Source organism: Scardinius erythrophthalmus (assembly GCF_964197995.2).
Source record: "Scardinius erythrophthalmus genome assembly, chromosome: 2".
NCBI classification, from domain to species: domain Eukaryota; kingdom Metazoa; phylum Chordata; class Actinopteri; order Cypriniformes; family Leuciscidae; genus Scardinius; species Scardinius erythrophthalmus.
The window spans coordinates 63,739,959-63,766,584 of record NC_138222.1 but is presented as its reverse complement, the minus strand read 5'-3'; the positions used below and the strand labels follow the sequence as shown (position 1 = coordinate 63,766,584).

Genomic DNA, 26,626 nt, shown 5'->3' with positions numbered 1-26,626 from the left:
GTGGAGATGGGTAGGTTTAGGGGTGGTATAGGCGGATCTTTTGTGACGTCATTGTTTATGTTTGTCGCGTTGCATCATGGGAATCGTGTGGCAGGAAACACCGCTAGATGCCTGTAATTTGATTGTTTTGCACGTTTGGAGGAGGATTTAGAGAAGAGGATGGTTCACTCTTGCTGTGTGGTCGATTGTACGGCTCGTTGGGGGCCTGATAAAAAGTTTTTTCGAATTCCCTCCGAAAAGGATTGCGAAAAACAAAAGAAATGGTTGTGTGCAATTAGGCGATTGAACCTGGACGCTCCGAAGAAAGTCTGGATTCCTGCAGCTACTGATCGAGTTTGTGAGGCTAATTTTGTTCATGGTAAGTCTTAGTGACTATGTATTTATAGAAGATTGAATAAAAAAATAAATAAAACAGAGTCAAATCAACCGAGTCATATCTCTTTGGCGATCACCCACGGGAGATGCGAATCACGCTGTGACTCTGCTTGGCCAGGTCTAACCTCTGCTTTTAGCATGATCACTGCTTTCTGTTTGGCAGAAAAGATCGGCCCAACCTTTCGAGAAACAAAATAATCATAGGCCTCCAGACTTTTGAAAGCCTTTAATCTTTCATGAGTGAAGGGTCCAAGGGTTTCTATTAAATAAGAATAAATGTCTCCCCAGCAGATTGGTGGCCAAGACACGGGCGAGTCGGACCAACGTTTTTTGTCATCCCAGATCTCATATGGGCTTTGAATAACTTCGATTTTGTCACCAATACAAATTTTGAGCCTCTCTCCAGACCTCCTCCGGTCTTCAGATGTTAAAGTGCTTATATATTGTGGATTTCGCCCGCTAACTCTCTGAAAGTGCTCGTCGCGTCTTTACGGCCCGCCATACTGTTTGTTTTGTTGCCACACAACCACTCGCGCATGCGTACAAAGATGTCAACAAAGATCCTCCTACTGTTTATGTAAGGTGGATATGTATGGTATCCACTTCTGGCATCAGACTGTTAGGCTGGTGCTGTCGTCCTCACACTGCTATGACGTATGGTTCTGCGGTTCTGCAGCAGGGCCGGAGTGGGGCCACTTTTCAGCCCTGGAGTTCAGGCCCTAGACCGGCCCACTTTTTCCATGGTGGAATTCCAAATTAGCACTTTTTCCAATTTGGATAAATGAAGCAACAGTTCAGCTCTTACTATTGTGTAGTTTGTATTAATACCATAGTTCAAGAAATAATGTAAAGGTTAAATAATAATTCACTTAGACATTATAAGAAGCAATTGCGACTTTATATCACACAATTCTGACTATATCTCGCAATTCTAAATTTCTGCCTTTAAAAAGAAGCAATTGCAACTTTATTTCACGAAGTTCTGACTTTATATCTTGCAATTTCTGACTATAAGAAGCAATTGAGACTTTAATTCACACAATTCTGACTTTATAACACGCAATTGCGACTTTATATCTCACAATTTTGACCATCTCGCAATGCTGACTTTATAACACGCAATTGCAACTTTATTTCAGGCAATTCTGACTTTATAACACGCAAGCGACTTAATATCACGCAATTCTGACCATCTCGCAATGCTGACTTTATAACACGCAATTGCAACTTTATTTCAGGCGATTCTGACTTTATATCTCGCAATTCTGACTTTATAACACGCAATTGAGACTTTATTTCACGCAATTCTGATGTATTCCGAGATGTAAACTCGCAATTGTGAGATAAAAAGTCGCAATTATCTTTTAAAATGTTTTATTCTGTGGCGGAAACAAGCTTCCATACCTCCTGGCCTCTTCCTCCCATCCATCCTCCCTGACGCTTCCCGTTAAGGTAGGGCCGGCCCAGCTATCGGTAGGCGCCGGCGATGCCGCGGGCCCGCGGCCGCGGTAGCCTACCTAAAACGTTTTGGAAAAGACTGGCTGTGGACCCAACCAACTTTGTAGTAGGGGAGGGGAGAACTCCCTCACATGGTACAACCCATGCAGAGGCTGCGCGCTGCAGTGTCAGAAGGCGGAACGTGTAATGTTACTAACGTGACATTGAAATGTGAAACAAACAAAAAAAAAAATCCTCGACCGGCCCAAAAGTGAAGCGGCCCACCGGGAATTCTCCCGATTCTCCCGATTACCCAATCCGGGCCTGTTCTGCAGTCAGACCTATCTCAACGAGAGGGTAACGTCATTTAACTAGCGTTGCCCAGCACGGCTATACAGACCATATTACAGATCAGTAGGGCTACTGCAAACAGAAAAATTTCATGTCGGCACGTTTTTTAGCAGACATTGCTTTTCCGGTGAACGTGAACGGTACATGCATTTGGGTCATGAGCGACTGAGCAGAGCACGCAGCAAACACACGGAGCAGGGAGTGCAGAACACACAGCAGAACACTGAGCAGTAGCTTCGAAGTTGTGCATCTTCTTTTTTGTATTTTTTCTCTTTTGGCCAAAAACCGAAAATGCCATTTTCGCCTGATAATTTTCAGCGGAATAAATTTTGGTGCATCCCTAGTTATTACGGCATGATGTGGTGTATTGAAGGTAAAAGACAATGTCTTCAGTGTAAGCTAATGCTACATGGGAGAGAAAGATAGTTGCCTAAGTATCCCTCAGGTCCTACTTGCCTAAAACCGGGGTCACCGGCATGGGAGGCGGGTGTTTATGCTGGATTTAGTGCGTAAATCATTGTGTTTACAAATTAGACACTTTGCAGTTGTTATGTGTTAAAGGTAGGGTAGGTAGGAATTGTCTAAAAAACTTCTTTTCCAAATTTGTTTAAACTTTATTTATATATCAATACATAATTAAAATGTAAGTATTCTGAAAAAGAAAGTATAATAATCGAGTGTCTGTAGACCTCTCACGACTGTTTTAAAGACCGCTCATTATTTCCATTCACTCCACCCCCTCCCTTCTGGGCTCCTTCCAAAGCCACGCCCCGAAAACACATGAACGCGCGACTCCGACCGCTGAGCTGGAGGACGCATTTATTACCTGAGACGAGCGGAGAGGAAGGAGCGCAGTGCATGTAGTGACATCATGTCAGAATCACATGTAATAAAAAAATCTAACTTTATCATTATGAATATAAACTAAAAAGATGTATTTTAGTACTCACTATCAAGCTAGCATATTGATATTGGTTAAGTTTAAAATATTTTTTTTTGACTTGCTAACAAGCTAGTTATATCTATAAGGCAAAGCTAAAAACAGGTTGCATTGATACACGTTTTTCAATTACCATCAGTTACACTGTGATGAAGATGAATTTCGTGTTAGATTCATAACATATATGGTGTTCTGCATGTAAGAGTTTCCATGATGAAAGCATTGTTAACTCTGATGAGGACTAACGTTACACTCCAGAGACAAGTACCGCATCGTCAGCTCGAGGACAGGTCCGGGGTCGAGGGCGAAGCAGAGGAGGTCGTTCAAGCGGCCGTGCAAGGGTCCGAGGATATTGACGAATTTGACGCGTTTTATTTCTTTGTTTTATCCAAAGACTTTTTGTTCATTACCTTTTCTAGTACTGTCTTCCTTGTTATGCCCTGTTTGCCTTCGCTAACTGCATATGCCAGTAATGTGAATTTTGATTGCTCTTTCTCTGCCATTGTTTTACTATTCCTAGGTTCCGTGCCTCTTGAATTCCTCAAATCAAACGGGTTCGCGCAAGTGGGCAGATCCTGTGGCAAAAGGGTGGTTGCCATGGTTGCGAGAGAGTGACAGTCGCCTAAGCCAATCCTTTGTTTCGTCCCGAATGGAAATAATGAGCTGTGTTTAATGCAGATTAAACGGTCTAGAGTCACTTGATTTTTATACTCTTTTTTTTCAGAGTACTTACATTTTAATTATGCATTGATATATATAGAAAGTTTAAACAAATTTGGAAAAAAAGTTTTTATAAAATTCCTACCTACCCTACCTTTAAAGATTTTATTTTGGACGTGTTCATTGTGATTATATTGGCTGGGTTTATAAAAGTTTATAAAACCGTAACGGTGCGTGTCCACTACAGCGGCAAAACTCTGCTCAGTGCCGCTGGCAATGCTGTAACGTCTCTGCTTTGGGGTGTGTCTGTTGCGAGTTTGTTTAAGCTAAGTTTTTTTCACCACACGGACAGTAATCATCAGCGATGCACGCAATTACATTTAGAAATAGACAAGATTTGTTTCCAAATGCACCAAGCAAAGATAATCTTTCAGTTTTATAAACTTTTACAAATCCAGCCAATATAATTACAATAAACACATCCAAAATCAAATATTTAACATACATAACAACTGTAAAGCGTCTAATTTGTAAACAAAATGAGTTACACACTAAATCCAGCATAAACTCCGGCACAATTTGCATATTTTTAAACTCTCAAAACAGATGTCACATCCCGAACCTCACAGCAATTGGCTGCCGACCGCGTTTTTCACTTGATATTTGCATAAAGTGAAGAACTGCCCAACCTTTTGACGCTCTCGGTCACTCTCAACGCTTTCTCCGGTCCGCTGTCAATCCCTAAATGCATTGCGCGAGCATGAAGCTCGACTTCCATAGGAATGAATTGAATTGAGTGTAAGTAGCGCGTATTAGCAGGAGCAGCAGTGCCGCGATAGTTTCGGCGCCCGGTATATTTTTGCTGCGCCGCTTTCGCTGAATTAAAGTGACAATGCATTGATCATGGCCAAAATACACTAGCCTGGCTCCGCCCTCCTGCGTACTTCCGCTCAATTTAATTTGCTGTATATTCTTAGGTTTCCAGAAACCATTTTTTTGTAGGACCAATCAGCAAACAGAGGGAGTGGCTGAGAACGATGACGTTGATGTAGTGCGTCAGTTTGAGTTGGAGCAATGGCAGCGGAGAAAGATGTGAGAAAAGCTATTTGGTCCGTTGTTGCAAAACTGCCGAATATACAGAAGTTAAAGCTGGAACAAGAACAATGTTTGCTAAGTTTTGTTGGTGGCCATGATGTTGTGGCCCTCCTCCCCACGGGGTTCGGGAAAAGTTTGATTTTCCAGCTCACTCCGCTAGCACTAGAAGTGCCAGAATTCCATAACTACTAGAACTGCCGCAAGCGGTCATTTTGATCGCTATTCAGAACTCTATATCTTTAATGAGAGACTAATGCATTTATTGTAGTAGGATGTCTTTTAAAAACAAAACAACACCAAACTGTACATTTAAACAAGTTTAATTATAATTGATAAATAAATAATATTCATAGATGCCCTGAACAAAATGACGGAGAGTAGCCTGTTTTCATGTTACCACTGTTCGATCGCGCCCGCGCCCGCCGAGACACACACACACACACACACACACACACCATATTCCAGAATTGCAGCCTGTTCATTATAGCCATATTAAAATATAATAATAAAATAGTCAACCTAACATACACAAATTCCACTGCTCTGTTTCTCAGTACTAGTAGGCTACAATTCGTACCATTTTATGCGTGTGAAGAGGATGATTTTTTCCGTCGATATTGGAATGTGAGTGAAGTTCAAACTCAAAGCCTATGATAAAGAATAGTTTAGCATCCAAATACATCGCAAATGTTGAAACATTTTGATTCTAATTAGAGAGTTACGTGAGCCCAATGCCGCTTACTTTCACTTTCGCTTATAAAGCATTTCATTTTGGCTTTAGTTATTTTTTCATTCTTGTTCTGTTCTGAATATCATTAACGTTACATTTAAATGATTTGTTGTTGTATATGTTTAGTGTATTTTTTTTTACCACATTTTATTGTTGCGTATATTGGTATAATAATACCGCGAAATTCAGTGCGGTCAATATGACTGTTTATGGCCGAAATAGGTAAATATGTTCATTTGTTTTTTTGCCTTATGTTATGTGTAATTTACATAGGTAATTTATATGAAAAACATTTTAAATGAAAATACAGACACTTCTAGGAAAAGTCAGGTACCAGCAGGATTGTATTTATTTTTTCAACAAAGTTATTGCAGATAAAAAATTCAAAACGGTCAAAATGACTGCCATGGCAGTTCTAGTGGTGAATGAGTTAGCTAAGGCGAACGGTAGGGATGCAAAGCCGATAGGTGTTGTCGTCTCCCCTCTTGTTGCACTAATGGAGGACCAAGTGAAGGAGGCAGAAAAGTTGTTTCCGTATTGCGCAGTAGCTTGGTGATCACATAGACTGTAAAAAATAGGGTGATCACTGTACAGCATTTGCGGCAGATCCGAAACGACCGCAGCGGCGTATTGTTTCCGGCCGGTTTCGGCACATGACATACGTCACGGCCACACGTTAGCGATTGGCTATGGCAGATCCTGGGTGACTCTGGGCAGATCCAATAGTTTTGAACTTTAACAGAGAACCCGCCTACAAGGAAGTAAACGTTTCTCAATGGAGAGATTCCAGACTCTCTGTACAAATGAAATGTACGAGAGTCTGGTAGAACCAGGCTAAAAATACACAGCAGTTTTACCCAAAAAGCGCATTGATGATATCTATTGTGTTTTAAACAGTCAATCAAATGACCAACAGCAATTTAAAAAGAAAACAAATGTCCAAAAACAAACTTGTTGGCCGAACAATCAAAACAAAGATGAGCCAAAAGTTATATTATTAATAAATTAAGCTTATTGACAAGTCTTTTCTCTTAAATGTGTTTGAAAACGAAATAAAGCAATGCCAACTAACCCATTATCAGGGACGTCGTTAGGCCTATTTTAGGGGGGCTGAAGCTACCCCAAAATGTTCCTAAGCCCCCCTAAATGATAAGAACAATAATAACAGTTAGATTTATCAATAACCGTATCCTCATTCATATTTAGACGCAACAAATGATATATATCCAGCTACAAAAAATAGCCGAAAAGTCGGAAGTTGGAAAGAGAGCTGCCAACTCTCACGCATTCACCGTGAGACACTTTTCACACGCTCTTACGCCACAGATCCATTTTCTCACACACAGAAAAATCGCGAAGCAAAGAGGACACGGAGACCGACAGGCTAGACAGAGCAGGTTAGGCTACTTATGATATAAAATAATCTCAACTCTCAGATTCTGTCAATTTTATTACGAAATTCAAACAATATTATACCGTTTTGGCGTTTGTAAATTTTACGTGACAGATCCCATAGCGCACGTGAACCGATCATTGCTACTAGCTAATAGTAAAAAAAACACGAACACTGCTGAAAGATACAGTAACGTTAGTAGGCTACAACTTACCTAAATGTATATTCCTCATACATAATATCGATCAATCAGTGTTTTTCATCAACGTGAAGAGGTCAATAACTGGAGAACATGTCACATTTACCTCAGGAAAGCCATACGTTAGTTGGCGAGAAAACAAGAGCTAGAGAGTAGGCCTATTTTGCTAAATATGTGTTCTATAATACATATTTATTATATTTTTACTTAAATCATTAAATAAAGTTGTTATTATAATTAAAAAAACGCATTATATTTAATTTGAGTTATTTTTAACCTTAATTAATACTACCAGCTGATAGGGCTGTCTGTTTACAGCATTAGGTGGGTTGTTTTTTTTTTTTTCTTGAGAAAAATGAATGCCTATCTTGAGTACCTAAAATTTATCCAAATAAGTCAATATTAAATCAGATCACAATAATTGAATTGAAATAATAAAAAAGCGTAGCTTGAAATTGTACATGCAACATACAATTTACATATAATTTTACACTTATGCTATACTAAAGCCTGAAATGGGCACTTTTTGTGACAGCAACCCTATCATTTTTGATCAAAGAAATTAAATTTTGGTATGTTTTAGCTTACCTCAAGGGCATCCAAGATGTAGGTGTCTTTTTTTCCGCAGTAGTTTCAATTTTGATATTTTTAGGTCAAACCGTTCTTGTCTGTCAGTCATTTAATGCAGGTCTATGGATACTGTCTCAAAGCGCATGCACATAGTCCAAATTAAAACAATTCCCCATCGTAAGTACACATTGATGGCCTATCACACATGACCGGCGTCGGCCAATAGTGAGCATACGTGGTGACGTGCAACACAGACGCGCTACGCTTAAACACTACGCGAAAAGATCCGAGGCCCAGAGAGAAGGAAATGAAAAGTGGAATAAAGTCGTTATTTTTGTTTGTTTTTGCGCACAAAATGTATTCTCGTCGCTTGATAAACTTAAGATTGAGCCACTGGAGTCACTTGGACTATATTAACGATCTCTTTAATAACTTTTCTGGGCCAGCAAGTTTCAATCACTTAGAAGCCTATGGAGGAGTGAGACAGCTCTCAGATTTAATCAAAAATATCTTAATTTGTGTTCCGAAGATGAACGAAGGTCTTACGGGGTTGGAACAACATGAGGGTGAGCAATTCACCTTTGGCTAAGCCACGCCCTAGAATGTAGATTGACCAATCACAGCGCAGCCAAGAACGAGCTCCGACAGAGGTCCGACACTTTTTCACAGCGCTCCATTGACTTTAACGCAGGCGTCTCATATTTTTGGTCTCGGCAGGCTATTACCGTCGTAGTTTTATCAGAAATATGGTTAACCCTCTGGGGACCAAAAACGCGCCGGCGCGTTTTGCTCGTTTTTTTTTTTAGCAATGAAAAATAAACACAAAATGCTCTGTTAATTTTGATCTTTAATTTTCGTGTTATACATCAATCGATCCTGTTCAGTTTCTATTTTTTTTCAGGATACTCACAATAAAAATAAAGTGTTTTGCTTTTTGACAAATAAAGAAACTTTAACATGATGCGATGTCTGCATGCTCTCTGTATGTAAACTCCCATTTGAAACGCGTTCGAAAATGATCTATAACTCCGCGAAAATTCAGTCAAACAGGCAAACAGACCCACGGGCATAAAGCTTGAGATCGCATCTGTTAAATGAAGTCATTTATATAAAAAACAAATATTATCAGCTTCTGTAATCTGTATAAAAAGAGAGCGATTCCAGTCGAGCTAATTACGAGCTCATTGACTTTAATTCGTTCACGCCTACTCACGGAGCGCGCTATTCACAAGACAACGTGCTAAGCCCTCTATGCAAAACAGGTAAACACCCCCAAGCAAATGCATTAAACGCTTCAAGTTTCATCATTTCGTCACCTGCGCGTTGGGAAGATGACACGGTACACCGGTGCGGAAGCCCTTCAGTTCGTCCTGGATACTAGCGACGAAGAGTCCAGATTTTCATCAGAAGAGGAGCGCGACTACTCTGATGACGACCGTTTGTATTTTGAAGAGCGAATTGATGCAGCCGTGGATAGCATTTCGGATGAGTAAGTATTTATTCTTACTTGCATTAGTTGACAAGCTATTCAAAACATGAGCTTACATATTATACTGGGTGGACTTGCCATCCAGAGTATTGACATTTGATATCTACCTATATTCAACACGATCTAATGAAAGTGCATATCTATACCATGAATTTAATACCTCGTACCATTTCAACGTCAAAAATGTTTTTTTTTTTTATTTTTTTTTTTTTTTTTTGTGTACATATGCTACACCCCTTGGTTAGGAAATTTGTATTTGTATGTGTAGCCTAAATGATATGTTTAGATCATTATCTATGAAAGATAGAATTTAGAAATTATTTTAGAAAGTAGGCCTAGTAGGTGTTTAGATTATATTTTGACTATATAAATGCTGCCTCATTATCATTAACGATGCATGCTCGCAAATATCAGTTGTAAATGTGTGTAAATGTGCTGAAATGTGTAAATATACTCAGTTAATGAAGTGCACAAATGTGTTAGGCTAATGTTTGCGGTGTGCCTCTCCGGTAATGGCCCATTGACACGCATATAGGCTTATTGCACGCGTCTAAAATTATTTACATCAGCTATTCATTATAGACTAATGCTACTATAGTTATACTTATGTAATAATATTCTTCAACTTTTTTAAAAGGAATGTAGCTTCATCACTACCTCCGCCTGCAACTCGGAGTGCGCTTAGCAACACAGTCAGAAATCAGAAAGAGTAAGTACATATTTACCCACTATTTTACAGATGTTAGTTCAATATTGTTTATACTTAGTGTTAATAATATGAGCCTGTATGACTTTATTATTTATTTTTGGAGATTGGTTGATGTTACATATGTTTTGTAACTTTTTTTAAAAGGAATGTAGCTTGTTCACTCTCGCCTTCCACTGCAACGAGGACACGCAGCAACAAAAATCAAAAAGAGTAAGTACATATTTACCTACTATTTTACAGATGTTAGTTACATTTTGTTTATATACTTAGTGATGATACAAATGTAGCCTATATGTGCCTGTGTGGCTTTGCAACAAATGTGTTGTTATGCATGCACAATATAACAATTATTGATTGGTAATGTTAATATAAAAGAGCTTATATTGTGTTGCTTTATCAGCATTGCTAAATGTCCATCAGTTATGCATGTGCTGGAATAGTACTCTGTAAAATATATGATAAAAATAGTTTTCAACTTTTTTTAAAAGGAATGTAGCTTGTTCACTCTCGCCTTCCACTGCAACTCGCAGGACACGGAGCAACGGAAATCAAAAAGAGTAAGTACATATTTATCTACTTTTTTTTTTTTTACCGACTACTGTGGCTTTGCAAAAAATGTGTTATGCATGCACAATATTACAATTATTGATTGGTAATGTTAATATAAAAGAGCTTATATATTTTTTGTTTTATCAACATGCTGATTGCCCTGCCCTGACATGCTGATACTACTTTGATCAACCTTTATTAACCTTTATTAATATTATTATTTTTATAGGAATGTGGCAAAGAGGGCCAAGACAAACATTCAGACGAGCAACAAGGAGTCCACTCTGTCATGGAAAACAGAGACTGACATTGATATGGTTCCACAGACTCTGAGATTCCTGCCTGCCCGGGAACTTGGACCACAGCTGAGTTCTGCTGACACACACACTCCCCAGACTCTCTTCAAAATGTTTTTTTCTGAGAATGCAGTTTCAACTCTGTGCCACAACACCAATGCTCAGGCTGCTGGTGCAATTGCAAAGGGGCGCAGATTTAAATGGACTGATGTCAGCATCAGTGAGATGTACCGCTACATTGGGCTGGTGTTTTACATGGCCATGGTGAAGGTCAGCTCCATCAAGGACTACTGGCGGCAAGACAGTGTTTTCTCTTTGCCTTTTCCTGCCACAATCATGGCAAGAGAGAGATACCGCACCATTTCATGGAATGTGCACATGAGTCACCCAGATGCAGATAAGGAGAATGACAGAAAGAGGGGCACACCTGAACATGACCGTCTTTTCAGAGTCAAACCTCTCATGGAAACTATCCGTCATGCTTGTAAATCCATCTATCATCCTAGAAGAAACTTAGCTGTGGATGAAAGAATGGTGGCATGCAAAGCACACACAGGTATGACACAGTACATGAAAGCTAAGCCAACCAGATGGGGTTTCAAGTTGTTTGTTCTTGCAGACTCCTCAAATGGATACACTGTGGACTTTTCTTTGTACACTGGAAAGAACAACTTTCCCACAGGCCATGGACTGTCATATGATGCTGTAACATCTCTTTTAGACTGTAAAGTTTTAGGCTCTGGGTACCATGTGTACATGGACAATTTTTACACAAGCCCAAAGCTCCTAAAAGACTTGTTTGCAATGAAGTTTGGTGCATGTGGTACTTACAGGGACAACAGGAAGGACTGCCCACGTGATACAACTAATTCACTCTCAAAAAGATCTGCCAGGGGATCCATCAGGTGGATTCGGGATGGACCTCTTGTATTTGTGAAGTGGATGGACACACGTGAGGTATCTGTCTGTTCCACCATTCAATCTGCTTATACTGGTGAGACTGTGCAGAGGAGGGTGAAAACACAAGATACATGGAGGACAATGACATTTCCTTGTCCTGCACCTGTGACTGCCTACAACAAACACATGGGTGGTGTTGACCTGTCCGATCAGCTCTTACAGTACTACACTGCACAACACAAAACAATGAAGTGGTACAGAAAGATCTTTCTACACTTCTTGGACATTGCTGCCACCAATGCTTTCCTTATCCACAAAGAGCTATCTGGTAACATGACCCATAAACAGTTCATGGAACAGCTTATTGCAGAGCTCTGTGGTGTGTCACAGAAAGTAGCACCAAAACAAACCAGTAGTGACCATGTGCCGGTTCCAGGAGCGGAGCTGATCTCAGATGCAAAGAATATTTGCACAGTTGGACGCAAGATCTGTGTGCTTTGCAAAGGACAGCTTGGTAAAAGGCAGGACACACCTTGGAAATGCCAGGCATGTAATGTTCACTTGTGTCTTCAGCTGAACAGGAACTGTTTTCAGAAATGGCACCAAGACATGTAACTGTATTCTCAAAACAATCGGATTGCTTTAATTTCACTACTTATATCCACCTTTCCAAACTTCCGCTACTAGCCTTAGCCCGCTAGCATAGCAGGCGTGGTCTGCGAAGGATAGCCAACTGCCTTTACTTTTGTTTATTTTCCTCACATTTGATTTGCTTAGAGCCCGCATCAACGGGGCATAAGCATTTACTGTGAGATACCTGCCTTTTACTTTTGTTTATTTATCGCTCACAATTGCTTTGTTTATAGACCCCTTTTGCGCGGACGTCACAGTTACGTCACGGCGCTAGCTGGAGGCAAAACAAACGGAAAACTGGAGGCGGCCAATAGAAACCAGCACAGGTTCGGCTACATAATAGGGAGCTTAAATTATTATTTTTATTATTAAATGTCATCTTGTTGTGTTGTTGGGTGCAAGAATCGATGAAAAATGACTATGCTGTATCTGGAATTTTTATTTCTAGAAAATATTCATATCATTAAAATTGCACCGTAGTGTCACACTTTACATTGTCGTCTTCTTGGCGCTGGCTAGGCAGAAATGCGGATCGTACCACACAAGTCTTTACATGACCATTCAGCACATAGTTATAGGCATCTAAATATATATATATATGCCCTCAGTTTCTCTTTACCCTCGGTTTCTATATCGGGTAGGTGTAGAAGTCAGGCCACTCAAGTGGAGGCAGCCTAACGTTAGCGTTAATCCTGTCAGATCGTCCATTGACTGAGCGCGTGTACGGTCATCTGGTTCCGTCCGTTAAAATTAACTTTTGCAAATAACAATCGCGGTCCTGGACAGTGAGTGACCTTGCACATTAAGACAAAATCGGATTTTCTCCAGTCATTGTTAAAAAACAAGCTAACAAAACTTGCAAACTAGCGTTAGTCAAGCGGCCAGAGGGATCTTTCTGCCTCCAGCTAAACCCCGCCCACACAAATACGTCACCATGTTTACCAACTGTAAAAGGGTCTATAGCCGACTGATTATTTATTTTGGTCACATTTGATTTGCTTAGAGCCCGCATCAACGGGGCATAAGCATTTACTGTGAGATACCTGCCTTTACTTTTGTTTTTACAAAATTACAATAAAACAGATTGAAAAACCAAACATTTGAATCTCCTCATTCTTTGTTCAGGCTGCCTCACCTGATGGCCCATTAGCACTTGAGGGAGCGTCTATGTCACACCCCTGGTCTGAATCTCATTAATATTAATGGCCCATTACCACTCCCACGCATAAACCTCTTCTGACAAAAAAACTGTTTTACAATGTTTAAATCAATGTAGTGTTTTATGTGAACAATTATGTAGGATGATTTTCACATAATTTTGAAGCTAGAACTTAAAGGGAAAACATCAATTAGTCAAAAGTCTTGTTGACACATATTTAATATGTGTTTTGTGTTCTTAAATCAGCAACTTTCATTTTATTTTTTTCCAATAACCACGCATAAACATTATTCTCTTAAAAATACAAACATCTACATACACGTTGCTTGCATATTATGGTAGCCCTGTTTGTGCTATATAGAGTGAATTTACACCTTTGCCATTAACATGTTTATAAATAACTGAAAAAAGCACAAATATCAAGGCATGTCAGAACACCTCAAGGACCCCAAAAACAGCTTGGTCCCCAGAGGGTTAAACGTTGTGCCTGGGGCATTTGTAACACAGATACGCGTTTCCCAGAGAGGTTGGAGGGGGGTGTCAGTTTTTTTCTCTTCCCAAAACCGATTTCAAATCCTGACAAGTGTCGTCTTTGGATTAAACTGTGTGTGTGGACGTCCTCACAGTCAGCTAAACCCCTCAAGGATCAACAAGCACACTTTTGTGTGCTCTAAGGTAAATTTAGATTTTAACCTTACTGTGAAGTTATACTAGTTAGACAGTTAACGTTATATGCTGTTTGTTTTAGCTAACTTTGTTATTCAAGATACAAACACCTAACGTTAACGTTAGGTGTTTGTATCTTGAATAACAAAGTTAGCTAACATCCAGCCGCTAGTCAAAACATACAATCCTGACTTACGTGATAACTAAACTATCGCTAAGCTTGCTTGCTAGCACCTTGATTCTTCATTAACGTAATTAGGGTAGAGAACCGAAATCATAACCTAAAACAGCATAAAACTGTCTAACTAGCATTATAACTAGTATAACTTGATGGGAAGGTTAAAAGCAAATTTACCTTAGAGCACACAAAAGTGTGCTTGTTGATCCTTGAGGGGTTTAGCTGACTGTGAGGACGTCCACACACACAGTTTAATCCAAAGACGACACTTGTCAGGATTTGAAATCGGTTTTGGGAAGGGAAAAAAACTGACACCCCCCTCCAACCTCTCTGGGAAACGCGTATCTGTGTTAAAAATGCCCCAGGCACAATGTTTAACCATATTTTTGATAAAACTACGACGGTAATAGCCTGCCGAGACCAAAAATATGAGACGCCTGCGTTAAAGTCAATGGAGCGCTGTGAAAAAGTGTCGGACCTCTGTCGGAGCTCGTTCTTGGCTGCGCTGTGATTGGTCAATCTACATTCTAGGGCGTGGCTTAGCCAAAGGCGAATTACTGACAGAATTTTCATTTTTGGGTGAACTATCCCTTTAATGTAAGCAGCTTCTTGCAATACTCTCCTAAATGCGTAATAAAACCTATGTGCAAACATCACCACTTTAAAGGGGGGGTGAATTGCTGTTTCATGCATACTGAGTTTTTTACACTGTTAAAGAGTTGGATTCCATTGCTAAACATGGACAAAGTTTCAAAAGTTAAGTTGTACGTTTGAAGGAGTATTTTTGTTCCAAAAATACTCCTTCCGGTTTGTCACAAGTTTCGGAGGGTTTTTTTCGAGTATGGCTCTCTCTGACGTAAGAGAGGGCGGAATTTCCTTATATGGGTCCTCAGGGCACTTCTCCGCGGGCGCGCGCGCACTCGTAGACCAGAGAGAGAAGAGAGCGAAAGCAGTACGTTACCTTAAAGCGCTATGCTCGGCTTTTAGGGAAGTCAATGTCACCAAAGAAGTGGGTTTTTGGTTGCCAGGGCAAGACAACCCTGCACAGATTCCCAAAGAACCCAGCATTAAGGGAACAGTGCATGGAGTTTGTTTTTCCTGAGCATAAACGGAGTTGTGTAGACTGTTTGTTCCCTGCATTTCGACGATGATTGTTTTATAAACAAAGCCCATCGACGGATTTGCAGATCGTCTAATGCTTAAGGATCGAGCAGTCACAATGATAAAGGTTCGCTGTCGCATGCGGTGAGTAAAGTGCTTCAAATGTCTCTCTGTGTTGTTGTTAGCTCGGTTAGCACTATAGCACACCGCCCACACGGCCCGCCCCCAGCCGCTCGGTTTTTTCCGGAAAGACTCGGTATAGCCCATCTTTATATTATAAATATAATAAAACTAAAGACGTTTTGGAGATATGAAGGATGCAATACTACTCTATAGGTACTCAAGATTAACAGGAGATTGAGTGAAAATGAGCAATTCACCCCCCCTTTAATGACAATCCTTTATTTTTCAGTGCATTTGTTTTAAAATATATGGCTATTACTGTCATGGGATTAATATTATAACTATTATTATGTAGTAGTGTAATGTAGACAGACACAACTAAAAGAGGTTTGAATTCAGGGCCAGGGACCTGGATATTGGATAGGGGGCGCAGGCCCCAAAAAGATTGAGAACCACTGGTGTAGAACAACAGAGAAACAGTCTCATGTTTGAAAAGTCAGAGAGGCTTTTGTTGCTGTCACTTTTCCACAGTTGTTGGTTTTTACATTTTTGATGCATCACTAGGTGTTATAACTGTTTTACCTTTCCAGTATTGTTGAGTATCCAAAATCTCCTAGATTGATGTAGCCATCTTCAGTCAAGAAAACATTCTACAATGACAAAATAAATCTCATACATTGTACACATTTGGTCTGGAGACATGGTTTATTGAGCTTTGTCAGTGTTTACCTGAGGCTTTATATCTCTGTGAAGCACATTCTTCTCATGAACATACTGCAGGGCCAGGCAAATCTGAACCAGCCAGTCAATGATCTAGACACAGATAGATGGGGAGAAGGCAGAGCTTGTTCAAATTTAACCAAGTTGGCTTTTCTAAAAGCTCCATAGGGAGATTTACTATTAGATTATTTTTTTAAACTATGTATAACCTGCAAATTACATGATTGTCTACATAAGACTCACCTGTTGTTCTTCAAAACAAACTTTGTTCTGTGTTTCCATCCTCTTATAAAGATCTCCTCCTGCACAATACTCCATCACAATATAAAAGAATCCAGCTTCTTTATCTGAATAAAAAAACATGCTGTTAGAGAATAACCTAACTAATAGCATGTTTATTAGTGTTATGTATAGTTGTACAATTCTCAATTATCACAATCACAATTATTTGTATAAAATAAAGATCATGATTATCAAATTATTCTGAACTAAACTAAATATTTTACTACACTGTAAAATCTAATTAGTTAGACTTACTTTAAAAAACAACATGCAAACTGATTGCCTTAAAAAACAAAGTAAAGAGAAATAGGAATTGTGTGGTGTTCTGACAAATGCAATCAGTATAGTTCACTTACACAAGAGTTCTAGTAACTAAAACATAATGTAAATAAAATGTAATTGTTACCATTGTTTGTTTTGCATGCTGAATGTTGAAGTGTGCGACTCAAACATTGTCATTTGCAAGATAGTGTCACAAATATCTGGTAAGTCCCGCCCCTTCCGCTAACCCCGCTGGACCTCTAGGTTGGAAAATCGTCAATGAAAGTGAATGGGAGAAAATAATTATTTTCTGGTCCCGTTTGAATTTTGCCATGAATGTGAACATGTTGTCTGTGAATTTTTTATACAAGTTTTCGTGTAAAGAATGCTAGAATTTAGCGGGTAGAAGTTTGATACGGTTAGACTTTGTGTGAGAGCACTTTGTGGACTACAACTCTCGCTGCTTTCGACGCGTTTGAAACGTCAACACCACTAGCACATGGACACTAGCTCACGGATCCCGCTAAACATGGCTGTGTCTTTGGTGCACTTCACTGCCTTCTTTCAGGGAGAGGACAAAATCGTTGAGGTTGGTGAAAACCACGGGTAAGTCAACTTTATAGGGTGACGTCACATAGGCGACATGTAGTCTTTCTCGTTATGTCTTTTCCACAACTGCTAGCCGAAGAATCATACCATATACTGTCAAACTCGTAACAGGAAAAATTCTATAAAAAAAATCACAGACAACATATGTTCACATTCATGGCACAATTCAAACGGGACCAGAAAATAATTTTCTCACATTCACTTGCATTGACGATTTTTCAACCTAGAGGTCCGTTTGGGGTTTTACGGATGGGCGGGACTTACCAGCTCTATAGAGATTGTATCAACAATTAAAAGTTGCACAAGGTGTTTACCTTAATTTGAACCGAACAATAGACAAGTTAATGATTTTGATAGAAGCTAAAGGTCATCTTTTTAAAGCAAAATAATTGTGATCTCTTGTTGTATCACTGCATCAATAGGAAAAAAAAATACAATAATATAAATGAAGTTCCAAGTGCCCAACCAAATTGCACACTGATCAACTCAAACAAAAACATTTTAGTAAAATTGACACCAATTTATGAAGTCAGCTTATATGATGTTATCTCGAAATTTCCAGTTGTATTGACAATTAAAAATTTAAGATGACTTTGGGAAATGAGTGAATGCAAACAGAGAAAAATAACTGCAGAAGTGGAGGTAATTATTGAAAATGATTGAAAAGTCTACTAAGACTTGCCCCTAAACAAAGTTAACTAAAAAGTGTTAGAATAACTGTTGGATTTTAAAGTGTGGGTGTTCTGATAAATGTTTATTTAAAGGGTAACTAAACCCTAAACCAACATTTCTTAGTTAATGATCTGTAAGAATGGGGCGTTATTAGTGCTGTTCATTGATTCGAGTAACTTTGACATTTGGGTATAAAGTGTTTTAATTCTACAATATATGGTGTAAAAACGTCTGAGTGCTGCCCTCTTCAGGTTGAACGGTGGCTCTTGCAGTTAAATTTTCCTATTGGATGTTGCGGTTGCAAGTGATGTAAGCAGGTTCCAGCTGGTACGAGCTCACCCCTTGGTATGAGTTAGCGTAGATTTATCTGTATTTAGTACAGTGGCCAGGAGGGTACGTAAGTGTATTGTTGCTGGTTGCAACAGCACTGTTGGACTGCATAGCTTTCCAGCAGATTGGAAATTAGGCGCCAGTGGGTGCATGCACTTGGCCTGGAAGACCGTGAGTGTGAAACCTGCATTTTACGTGGGATTGCTTCTCCAACGCAATAGAGGTGGAAATGGGCTTCTCCACACAGCTCGCGCTGAAAAGCGACGCAGTGCCAAATGCTGCTCCTCCTGCATGGACTCCACCGCCGCAGCGGTGTCTTGATGTGAGTGATCATATATATAAATCACAATTTATGGTTAGGCTAAAGTTAATCCTCTGGGGTTGACAAACGTGCCGGCGCATTTTGCTGGATTTTCATATTCAAAATATGAATATGCCTATAGAGAGCGCGCGCTATTGACATCAACTCGATAAATCTGAATAAAATACTGAAGCAAAAAATTATCCTTAATTTTCTTATTATTGTAAAGCGCGTTGCAGCAGCACACAGCTATGGCGAGACGGCTCGCTCGCTCATTGGCTGTTCTGCGGCAACTGCATAAGCCTATCGAGCGAGGCCTGAAGTGACGTCAGGCCAATGAGGGCGCCTTGCGCCCTCCTTGCCACTTCCCGCCGAAACGGGCGTGGCTTATCCCTATAAAGGAAGCTCGAAAAGGCTGATTCATTTGATTTTAATCTCTTCAGCAAAGCTCACGCATCATTGACTCACGAGGAAGCAAGCGTCGTCTGACAAGCCTTTTCAGCGGGACGAGCCATTGAAGCCGCTGGCCAACGCCGCCTTCTACTGCCGTACCTGCTGCGCTTTTCCGGCGCCCATATCCTTTCACATTTCTACTGTTCTTGTGTGTGTGTGTGTTCGCGCTGCGACACACATCCGTAAAAGAGCTCGCGTCTTTTTTCAAGATGCCTTCTTGCGGCTCATGCCGAGCCCCACTCAGCGAGGGAGACCGTCATCTCATTTGTGTCTCCTGCCTGGGTGAAGATCACGCAACGCTCGCGCTCGCTGACGGCGGCTGCCCTCACTGGCAGTGATAGATCTCGATAGATCTAAAGGACGCGTATTTTCAAATACAGATAGCGTCAGGTCACAGGCGATTCTTGAGATTCGCCTTCGAGGGTCAGACATACCAGTATACAGTCCTTCCGTTCGGCTTATCCCTGGCACCTCGTACATTTACTAGTCGTCCAAATAGTTCAGCACTCGCATGCCCCTGAGTCTGAGAGGGGCGAGCGCTGAACTATTTGGACGACTGGCTGATTCTAGCTCAATCACGATCTCAACTCGTGGAGCACAGGGCCATTTTACTCGATCACCTCGAGAATCTTGGTATAACAGTCAACTGGACGAAGAGTTCACTGAATCCCAGTCAAGCGACTTTGTTTCTGGGTACAGTTCTGGACTCACAGTCCATGACGGCACGGCTGTCGCCACAGCGCGTGCTAAACATTCAGCGCGCAGCGAGCTCTTTCCGCTGCGGCGTGACCACCCCACTCAGGGAATTTCAGAGGATGTTAGGTCTCATGGCCTCAGCATCGCCAGTTCTTCAGCTGGGTTTGCTCCGCATGTGCCCTCTGCAGTTCTGGCTGAGAGCGCGGATTCCGCGCGGAGCATGGGTGTCCGGTCGGCTGCGTCTCAAGGTCGATCAGCTCTGAAGCCTTGGATATCGAACGACTGGTACCAATCAGGTGTCCTGGGGACTTCCTCGAGAGTGAGGGTGGTGTCGACGAACGCCTCCACCTCGGGATGGGGAGCACTGCTCGAGGGCAGATTGTTCTTCGGCCTGTGGTCAGAACGAGAGAAGCTCCAACATATCAACTGCCTGGAAATGATGGCAGTGAACAATCAAATGAATCAGTGAATTTGTCCCCGAATCAAGGACCAACACGTCTTAGTCCGTTCGGACAACATGTCTGTGGTGTCCTACATAAATCGCCAAGGCGGTCTCAGGTCCAGAGACCTGTACTGTCTGGCAAAACGCCTCCTGACATGGGCTCAGCACAATATGCACTCGCTGAAAGTGGTGCATGTGCCTGGACTTGAAATTTGGGTCCAGACAGACTGTCCAGGAACAACATTCCCACGAGCGAATGGTCTCTAAACCCGCAAACAGTCCGGCTGTTGTGGGAGAGATTCGGCAGAGCGGAAGTGGACCTATTCGCGTCCCGCGAAAACGCTCACTGCCCCGTGTTCTTTTCCAAAGATGAGAGCGCGCTGTCCCGAACGGGGCCGCGCTGCCCGCTATACGCTTTTCCCCCCGTCTCCCTCCTTCCTCAGGTGATAGAGCGGGTCAGGGAAATGAGATGCTCAATACTGCTTGTAGCACCGTTCTGGAAGAACCAAACGTGGTTCCCAGTCCTGATGCAGCTAGCAGACATCGCTCCGTGGCCAGTGCCATTGAGGAGGGATCTCCTCTCGCAGGCCAGGGGTTCGATTTGGCATTCTCACCCAGAATTGTGGTCCCTTCACGTGTGGGCGCTCAACGGGTACCCGCTGATCTCGCAGAGGGAGTGATGAATACTATCACACAGGCTAGAGCACCGTCGACTAGGCGCCTTTATGCCTCGAAGTGGTCGGTTTTCTCCGGCTGGTGTACAGCTCGGGGTCGATCACCCCTCGATAGCGACGTGACGGAGGTTCTCTCCTTCCTTCAGGAGCTATTGGATAGGGGCAGAACCCCTTCCACGCTCAAGGTTTATGTGTCGGCTATTGCAGCGTGTTCTGAAACAACGCTAGGCTGGTCACTAGGAAGGAACAATTTAGTCATCCGCTTCCTCAGGGGAGCTAGGAGGCTGAATCCTCCCAGACCACCTTCAGTCCCTATGTGGGACCTCTCTACGGTTTTGGAGGCCATGAAGGGTGCCCCTTTCGAGCCTATCCAATCTATTAGCCTTAAACATCTGTCTTTTAAAACAGTGTTTTTGTTGGCTCTCGCTTCAGTGAAGCGCATAGGCGACCTGCACGCGCTCTCAGTGAGCGCGGCGTGCTTAGAGTTTGGGCCTAACGACTCTAAAGTTATACTCAAACCTAGGCATGGTTATGTGCCAAAATCCCTCAACACACCGTTTCGGGCTCAGGTTATCTCCCTGTCTGCCCTGCCGGGGTCAAGTGAGGAAGGGGACTCGAGTTTTCTTTGCCCCATTAGGGCTTTAAGAGCTTACGTGTCTCGCTCTGCTGTCTTCAGACAGACTGAGCAACTCTTTGTCTCGTTCAGTGGACGTTCCAAGGGAATGGCTGTTTCGAAACAAAGTTTATCCAGATGGATAGTCGACGCTATGGCGCTAGCATACACTGCCAAGGGCCTCCAGTGTCCGTTGGGTGTTAGAGCGCATTGCACGAGAGGCGTCGCCTCATCGTGGGCTTGGTCTAGCGGGATTTCCTTATAGGACATATGTATGGTGGAAGGCTGGGCCTCGCCGTCTACGTTTATTAGGTTTTACAACCTAGAGGTCCCTGCTTTACAGGCTAAGCTTTTGTCGGTGTAATTGAGTCAGTTGTCTGATCAGAACACTGAAATCTCGAGCGCAGAGCGCTGCCGACTGTCATATGGGCAGAATTGTGTAAGACCCACATTTCCCACATTAGTTCAGGCTATCCGCCTTGTATATGTGATGTCATGTTTGCGTCTGTGGACGCTACCATATAAGGATGGAGGGACTCCCCTCTTGTTCTAAGACTCTCTATGTGAGGTCATGTTTGCGTCTGCGGACGCTATAATATAGGAATGAGGGATCCCCCTCTCATTTCCAAGACTCTCTGTGAGTCTATATGGTGGTTGTGCACTGTATATCTGGACGTCGCTTCCAGTAATTGGTGTTTTCACCCCAGTACACATGGCGCTTTACAATGCGTTCCCATAGCGTTTTTCAAACGCAGTACGAGAGAACTCTCGTAAGAGAACGTACTCGGTTACTAACGTAACCTTGGTTCTCTCTTGAAGAGGGAACGAGTACTGCGTTCCCTGCCGTGCGTACGGTTCACTTTGGTTCGCTTCAGCGATAAAAATCAAATGAATCAGCCTTTTCGAGCTTCCTTTATAGGGATAAGCCACGCCCGTTTCGGCGGGAAGTGGCAAGGAGCCTCATTGGCCTGACGTCACTTCAGGCCTTGCTCGATAGGCTTATGCAGTTGCCGCAGAACAGCCAATAATCGAGCGAGCCGTCTCGCCATAGCTGTGTGCTGCTGCAACGCGCTTTACAATAATAAGAAAATTAAGGATAATTTTTTGCTTCAGTATTTCGTGAAAAAATAGTTTTTCCCATAGCGTTTTTCAAACGCAGTACTCGTTCCCTCTTCTAGAGAGAACCGAGATTACGTTAGTAACCGAGTACGTTTTCATAGCTCATGAAGCTGTAGAAAATAAACACAAGAGATGCTGTGAGAATTACCACGTTTGATCATGTAAAAAACTCATGTAAATCATGTAAAAAACTGATTTCCTGGCCCTTGTTATGTGGTTCAGGGTGGCTGATTAGGCTATTGCTAGGGTTTCTTCTAGGAGTTGCTAAGTGGTTTGTCAGATGTTTTGGATGATTGCCAATACTTATTAATTAGTGGATTATTATTCACGAAGCACGCTGATGCACGCTGGTGAAACTGGAGAAGCAAACTGAAGCAAACTGATCTAAAATCATTATTGATGTTTAACTGGATCAAATATGCCGCCCAAGAGAATAGATCCACAAGTGGAAGTAAATCATGAGTTGGAAGAAATCAAGCGATCGCTAAACCTTATGTCTAAAGACATCTTCACCCTGACGCAGCAGCAAGCTAAGATAGTGACGCTGTTGGATGAAGTGAAGAATCTAAAAGTACTTCTTTCGGAGAAGGACGAGGTCATAAATGGGCTAGAGAGAAGAATTGATGACCTAGAACAGTATACGCGAGTGGACGAAGTAATTATTAATGGATTGGAAACGAAGCACCGAAGTTACGCCCGAGTAGCTGCAGCTGGTACCGGGCGCGCTATGGAGGGGGAAAACGCACCGGCAGAGGAGCTACAAACACTGGAGCAACAAGTGGAAACTTTCCTTGCAACAAAGGACATCACCATTGACACTAAGGATATATCGGCTTGTCACCTGCTTCCCAGTAAGCAAAAGCCTGCCAACCCGGCGATAGTAGTTCGCTTTGCGAACAGAAAGCGCAAGGATGATCTTCTGCGACAAGCACGCAAGCTAAGGGGAAGCGGCGTGTATATTAACGAACACCTTACCAGAAAGAACGCAGATATTGCGAGGCAAGCGAGGAGTTTGTGGAAACAAAAGAAGATACAGGCGACATGGACCAGAAATGGTCGTGTTCTTGTCCGTACAAATGGGATGCCAGAAGAATCAAAGGTGATCATGGTAAGGGAAACAAAAGATTTGGAACAGTTCAAGTAACTCTAATTGCAAACTGTATGAGATACCTATTCAGTACCGTCGATCAGACCACTTTTCAGGATAAGAAGATTATAATTTTCCTTGTAAAAACGGGTGATGAACTTTATGAAGATTTATTTCCTTTGTTGTTAATGGACATGAGGACTATCGTACGGACTTGTAGAGTATTTAGTTTACGTTTGCTTTTGTTTCATTAGTCTATTTAAAAAAAAAAAAAAATGGCAGTATGTAATATTGATGATGACAATATATTACATCTAGGTGTCGAGATAGATGATACAAATTATAGCAAGTATGACATTGAAAGAGATATTGATCCGGACAAATATTTGTGTAGTCAGCCAAATTGTCACTATTATACGGATGAACAGTTTAAGAGAGGAGTGAATATGAAACATGCCTTTTCTGTAATACATTTAAATAGTAGAAGTTTGTGGAGTAACTTTTCAAAAATCAAAGACCTTTTGAACCTGCTTCCAAAATTTAGTGTTGTAGCTGTTTCTGAAACATGGTTGGACGAAGACAAATTAGCAGATGTAGAATTAGAGGGATATCAAATGTTTGTAATGAATAGAAAAGATAGGAGAGGAGGTGGAGTCGCTCTTTATGTGGATTCAAGTCTGCAATGCAATATAATGGCTAGTATGTCAACCACTATTGAAAATATATTGGAATGTGTTACTGTTGAGATTCATGTGGAAAAACAAAAGAATATAATTGTTTGTTGTATATATAGAACACCTGGTTCATCATTGGATATTTTTAATGAGTTTGTAGGAGACATGTTCAATTCAAATGGAAATAAGACAAATATTGTCTGTGGTGACTTTAATGTTGACCTGCTTAATCCAGGTGGACATAAGAAGACCACAGAATTTATTAATGCCTTTTATAATAGTACATTATTCCCAGTAATAGCAAAGCCAACAAGAATAACAACAGTATCAGCAACATTAATTGATAATATATTTACAAATGACATTGGTCAAATTGATGGAGGTATTTTAATGACTGATATTAGTGACCACCTGCCTGTTTTTGCATGTTTTCAAAATGTGTTTAAACCACCATCAGGTCCAACTATATATTCAAGAACAGTGAGACATAGAACACCTGAAGCAATTGAAACACTGCAAATGGAATTAAATAAGTGTAACTGGGATGATATTTATAGTTATGAAAATCCAAATGAAGCTTATGGTATTTTTTTAGAGAGATTATTAGAAATCTATAACAAATGTTGCCCATTTAAAACGATAACATATAAATGTAATATGCAGAAACCGTGGTTTACTAAAGGAATTATAAAGTCCTGCAAGAAGAAAAATTTACTATACAGGAAATTTATACATTCCAGAACACAAGATGCTGAAAGCAAATATAAAACATATAAGAATAAACTAGTTAATATAATTAGAAAGAGTAAGAAAGATTACTACACAGAATTGTTGACACAACATAGACAAAACATTCAGGGTACATGGAAGGTACTTAATGATTTAATACATAAAAAACACAGCAATATGGATAGTGTTAATTACTTTAATAAAGACAACTACACAATACGTCGTACGGAGGAAATAGTTAAAGAGTTTAATGATTATTTCATAAATATAGGCTATAATTTAGCAAAGGATATTGTACCCATTCCAAACAATGGAATGGAAATTGGGGTTACATATGAAAGTCCAAATTCATTCTTTTTAAACCCAACCAATAAAGATGAAATATTGAAAATAGTGAAAGACTGCAAGAATAAAAAGTCAACTGATAATGATGGGTTTGATATGTTTATGGTTAAAAATATTATTGAAAATGTTATTTATCCATTTACATATATTTGTAATCAATCCTTTAAAACTGGTATATTCCCAAATCAAATGAAAGTATCAAAAGTTCTCCCATTGTACAAAGGTGGCGACAAACATTTGTTTTGTAACTATCGACCTATTTCTCTGTTGTCACAATTTTCAAAAATATTAGAGAAATTATTTGTTAAAAGATTAGATAGTTATGTTGAAGTGAACAATATAATTAATGAATATCAGTTTGGTTTCAGAGCTCATAGGTCAACAACAATGGCAGTTGTTAAAATGGTAGAAAATATATCACAATCAGTAGATAAAAAATTACATACAATTGGAGTTTTTTTAGATTTACAGAAAGCTTTTGATACCATCGATCACAGAATATTATTACATAAACTGGAAAAATATGGATTTAGGGGAAAGGTATATTCTTGGTTAGAAAATTATTTAACAGATCGTTTTCAATATGTTAATTTAAATGGAGTTGTGTCCTGCTTACAGAGAATTAATTGTGGGGTTCCGCAAGGCTCCGTTTTGGGCCCCAAGTTATTTTTGTTATATATAAACGATATTTGTAAAGTATCGGATGTTTTTAATTTCATCCTTTTCGCGGATGATACAACAATTTATTGTTCTGGCCCAAATCTTATAGAGCTTGTGTCGGTGGTAGAGAGAGAATTATATAAACTAAAGAATTGGTTTGATTTGAATAAATTGTCACTAAACTTAAATAAAACGAAATTTATGGTATTCAGTAATAAAGAGATAAATAATGAGATCAGGATCACTATTAACGAAAATGAAATAGAAAGAGTAAATCATATAAAATTTCTTGGAGTAATTATTGATTGTAAAATGACATGGAAACCGCATATTTTAAACGTTCAAAAGAAAGTATCAAAAACGATTGCAATTTTGTATAAGTTGCAATATATTTTGAACAAAAATG

At 40.6% G+C, this 26,626-nt stretch overlaps 1 protein-coding gene across 6 annotated transcripts in view; it reads right to left on the bottom strand.

Annotated features, from left to right (window-relative positions):
• LOC308686977 (uncharacterized protein) overlaps positions 1-26,626 on the bottom strand; it is a 97,322-nt gene that overhangs the window by 47,062 nt on the left and 23,634 nt on the right. For all 6 annotated transcript variants that reach the window (XM_081359134.1, XM_081359136.1, XM_081359132.1 and 3 more), the window contains 3 exons: positions 16,517-16,620; positions 16,283-16,366; positions 16,136-16,203 (listed from right to left, as the gene is read on the bottom strand). In XM_081359134.1, coding sequence (XP_081215260.1) covers positions 16,136-16,203; positions 16,283-16,366; positions 16,517-16,620 — 256 coding nt within the window. The remainder of the gene's footprint in view (positions 1-16,135; positions 16,204-16,282; positions 16,367-16,516; positions 16,621-26,626) is intronic.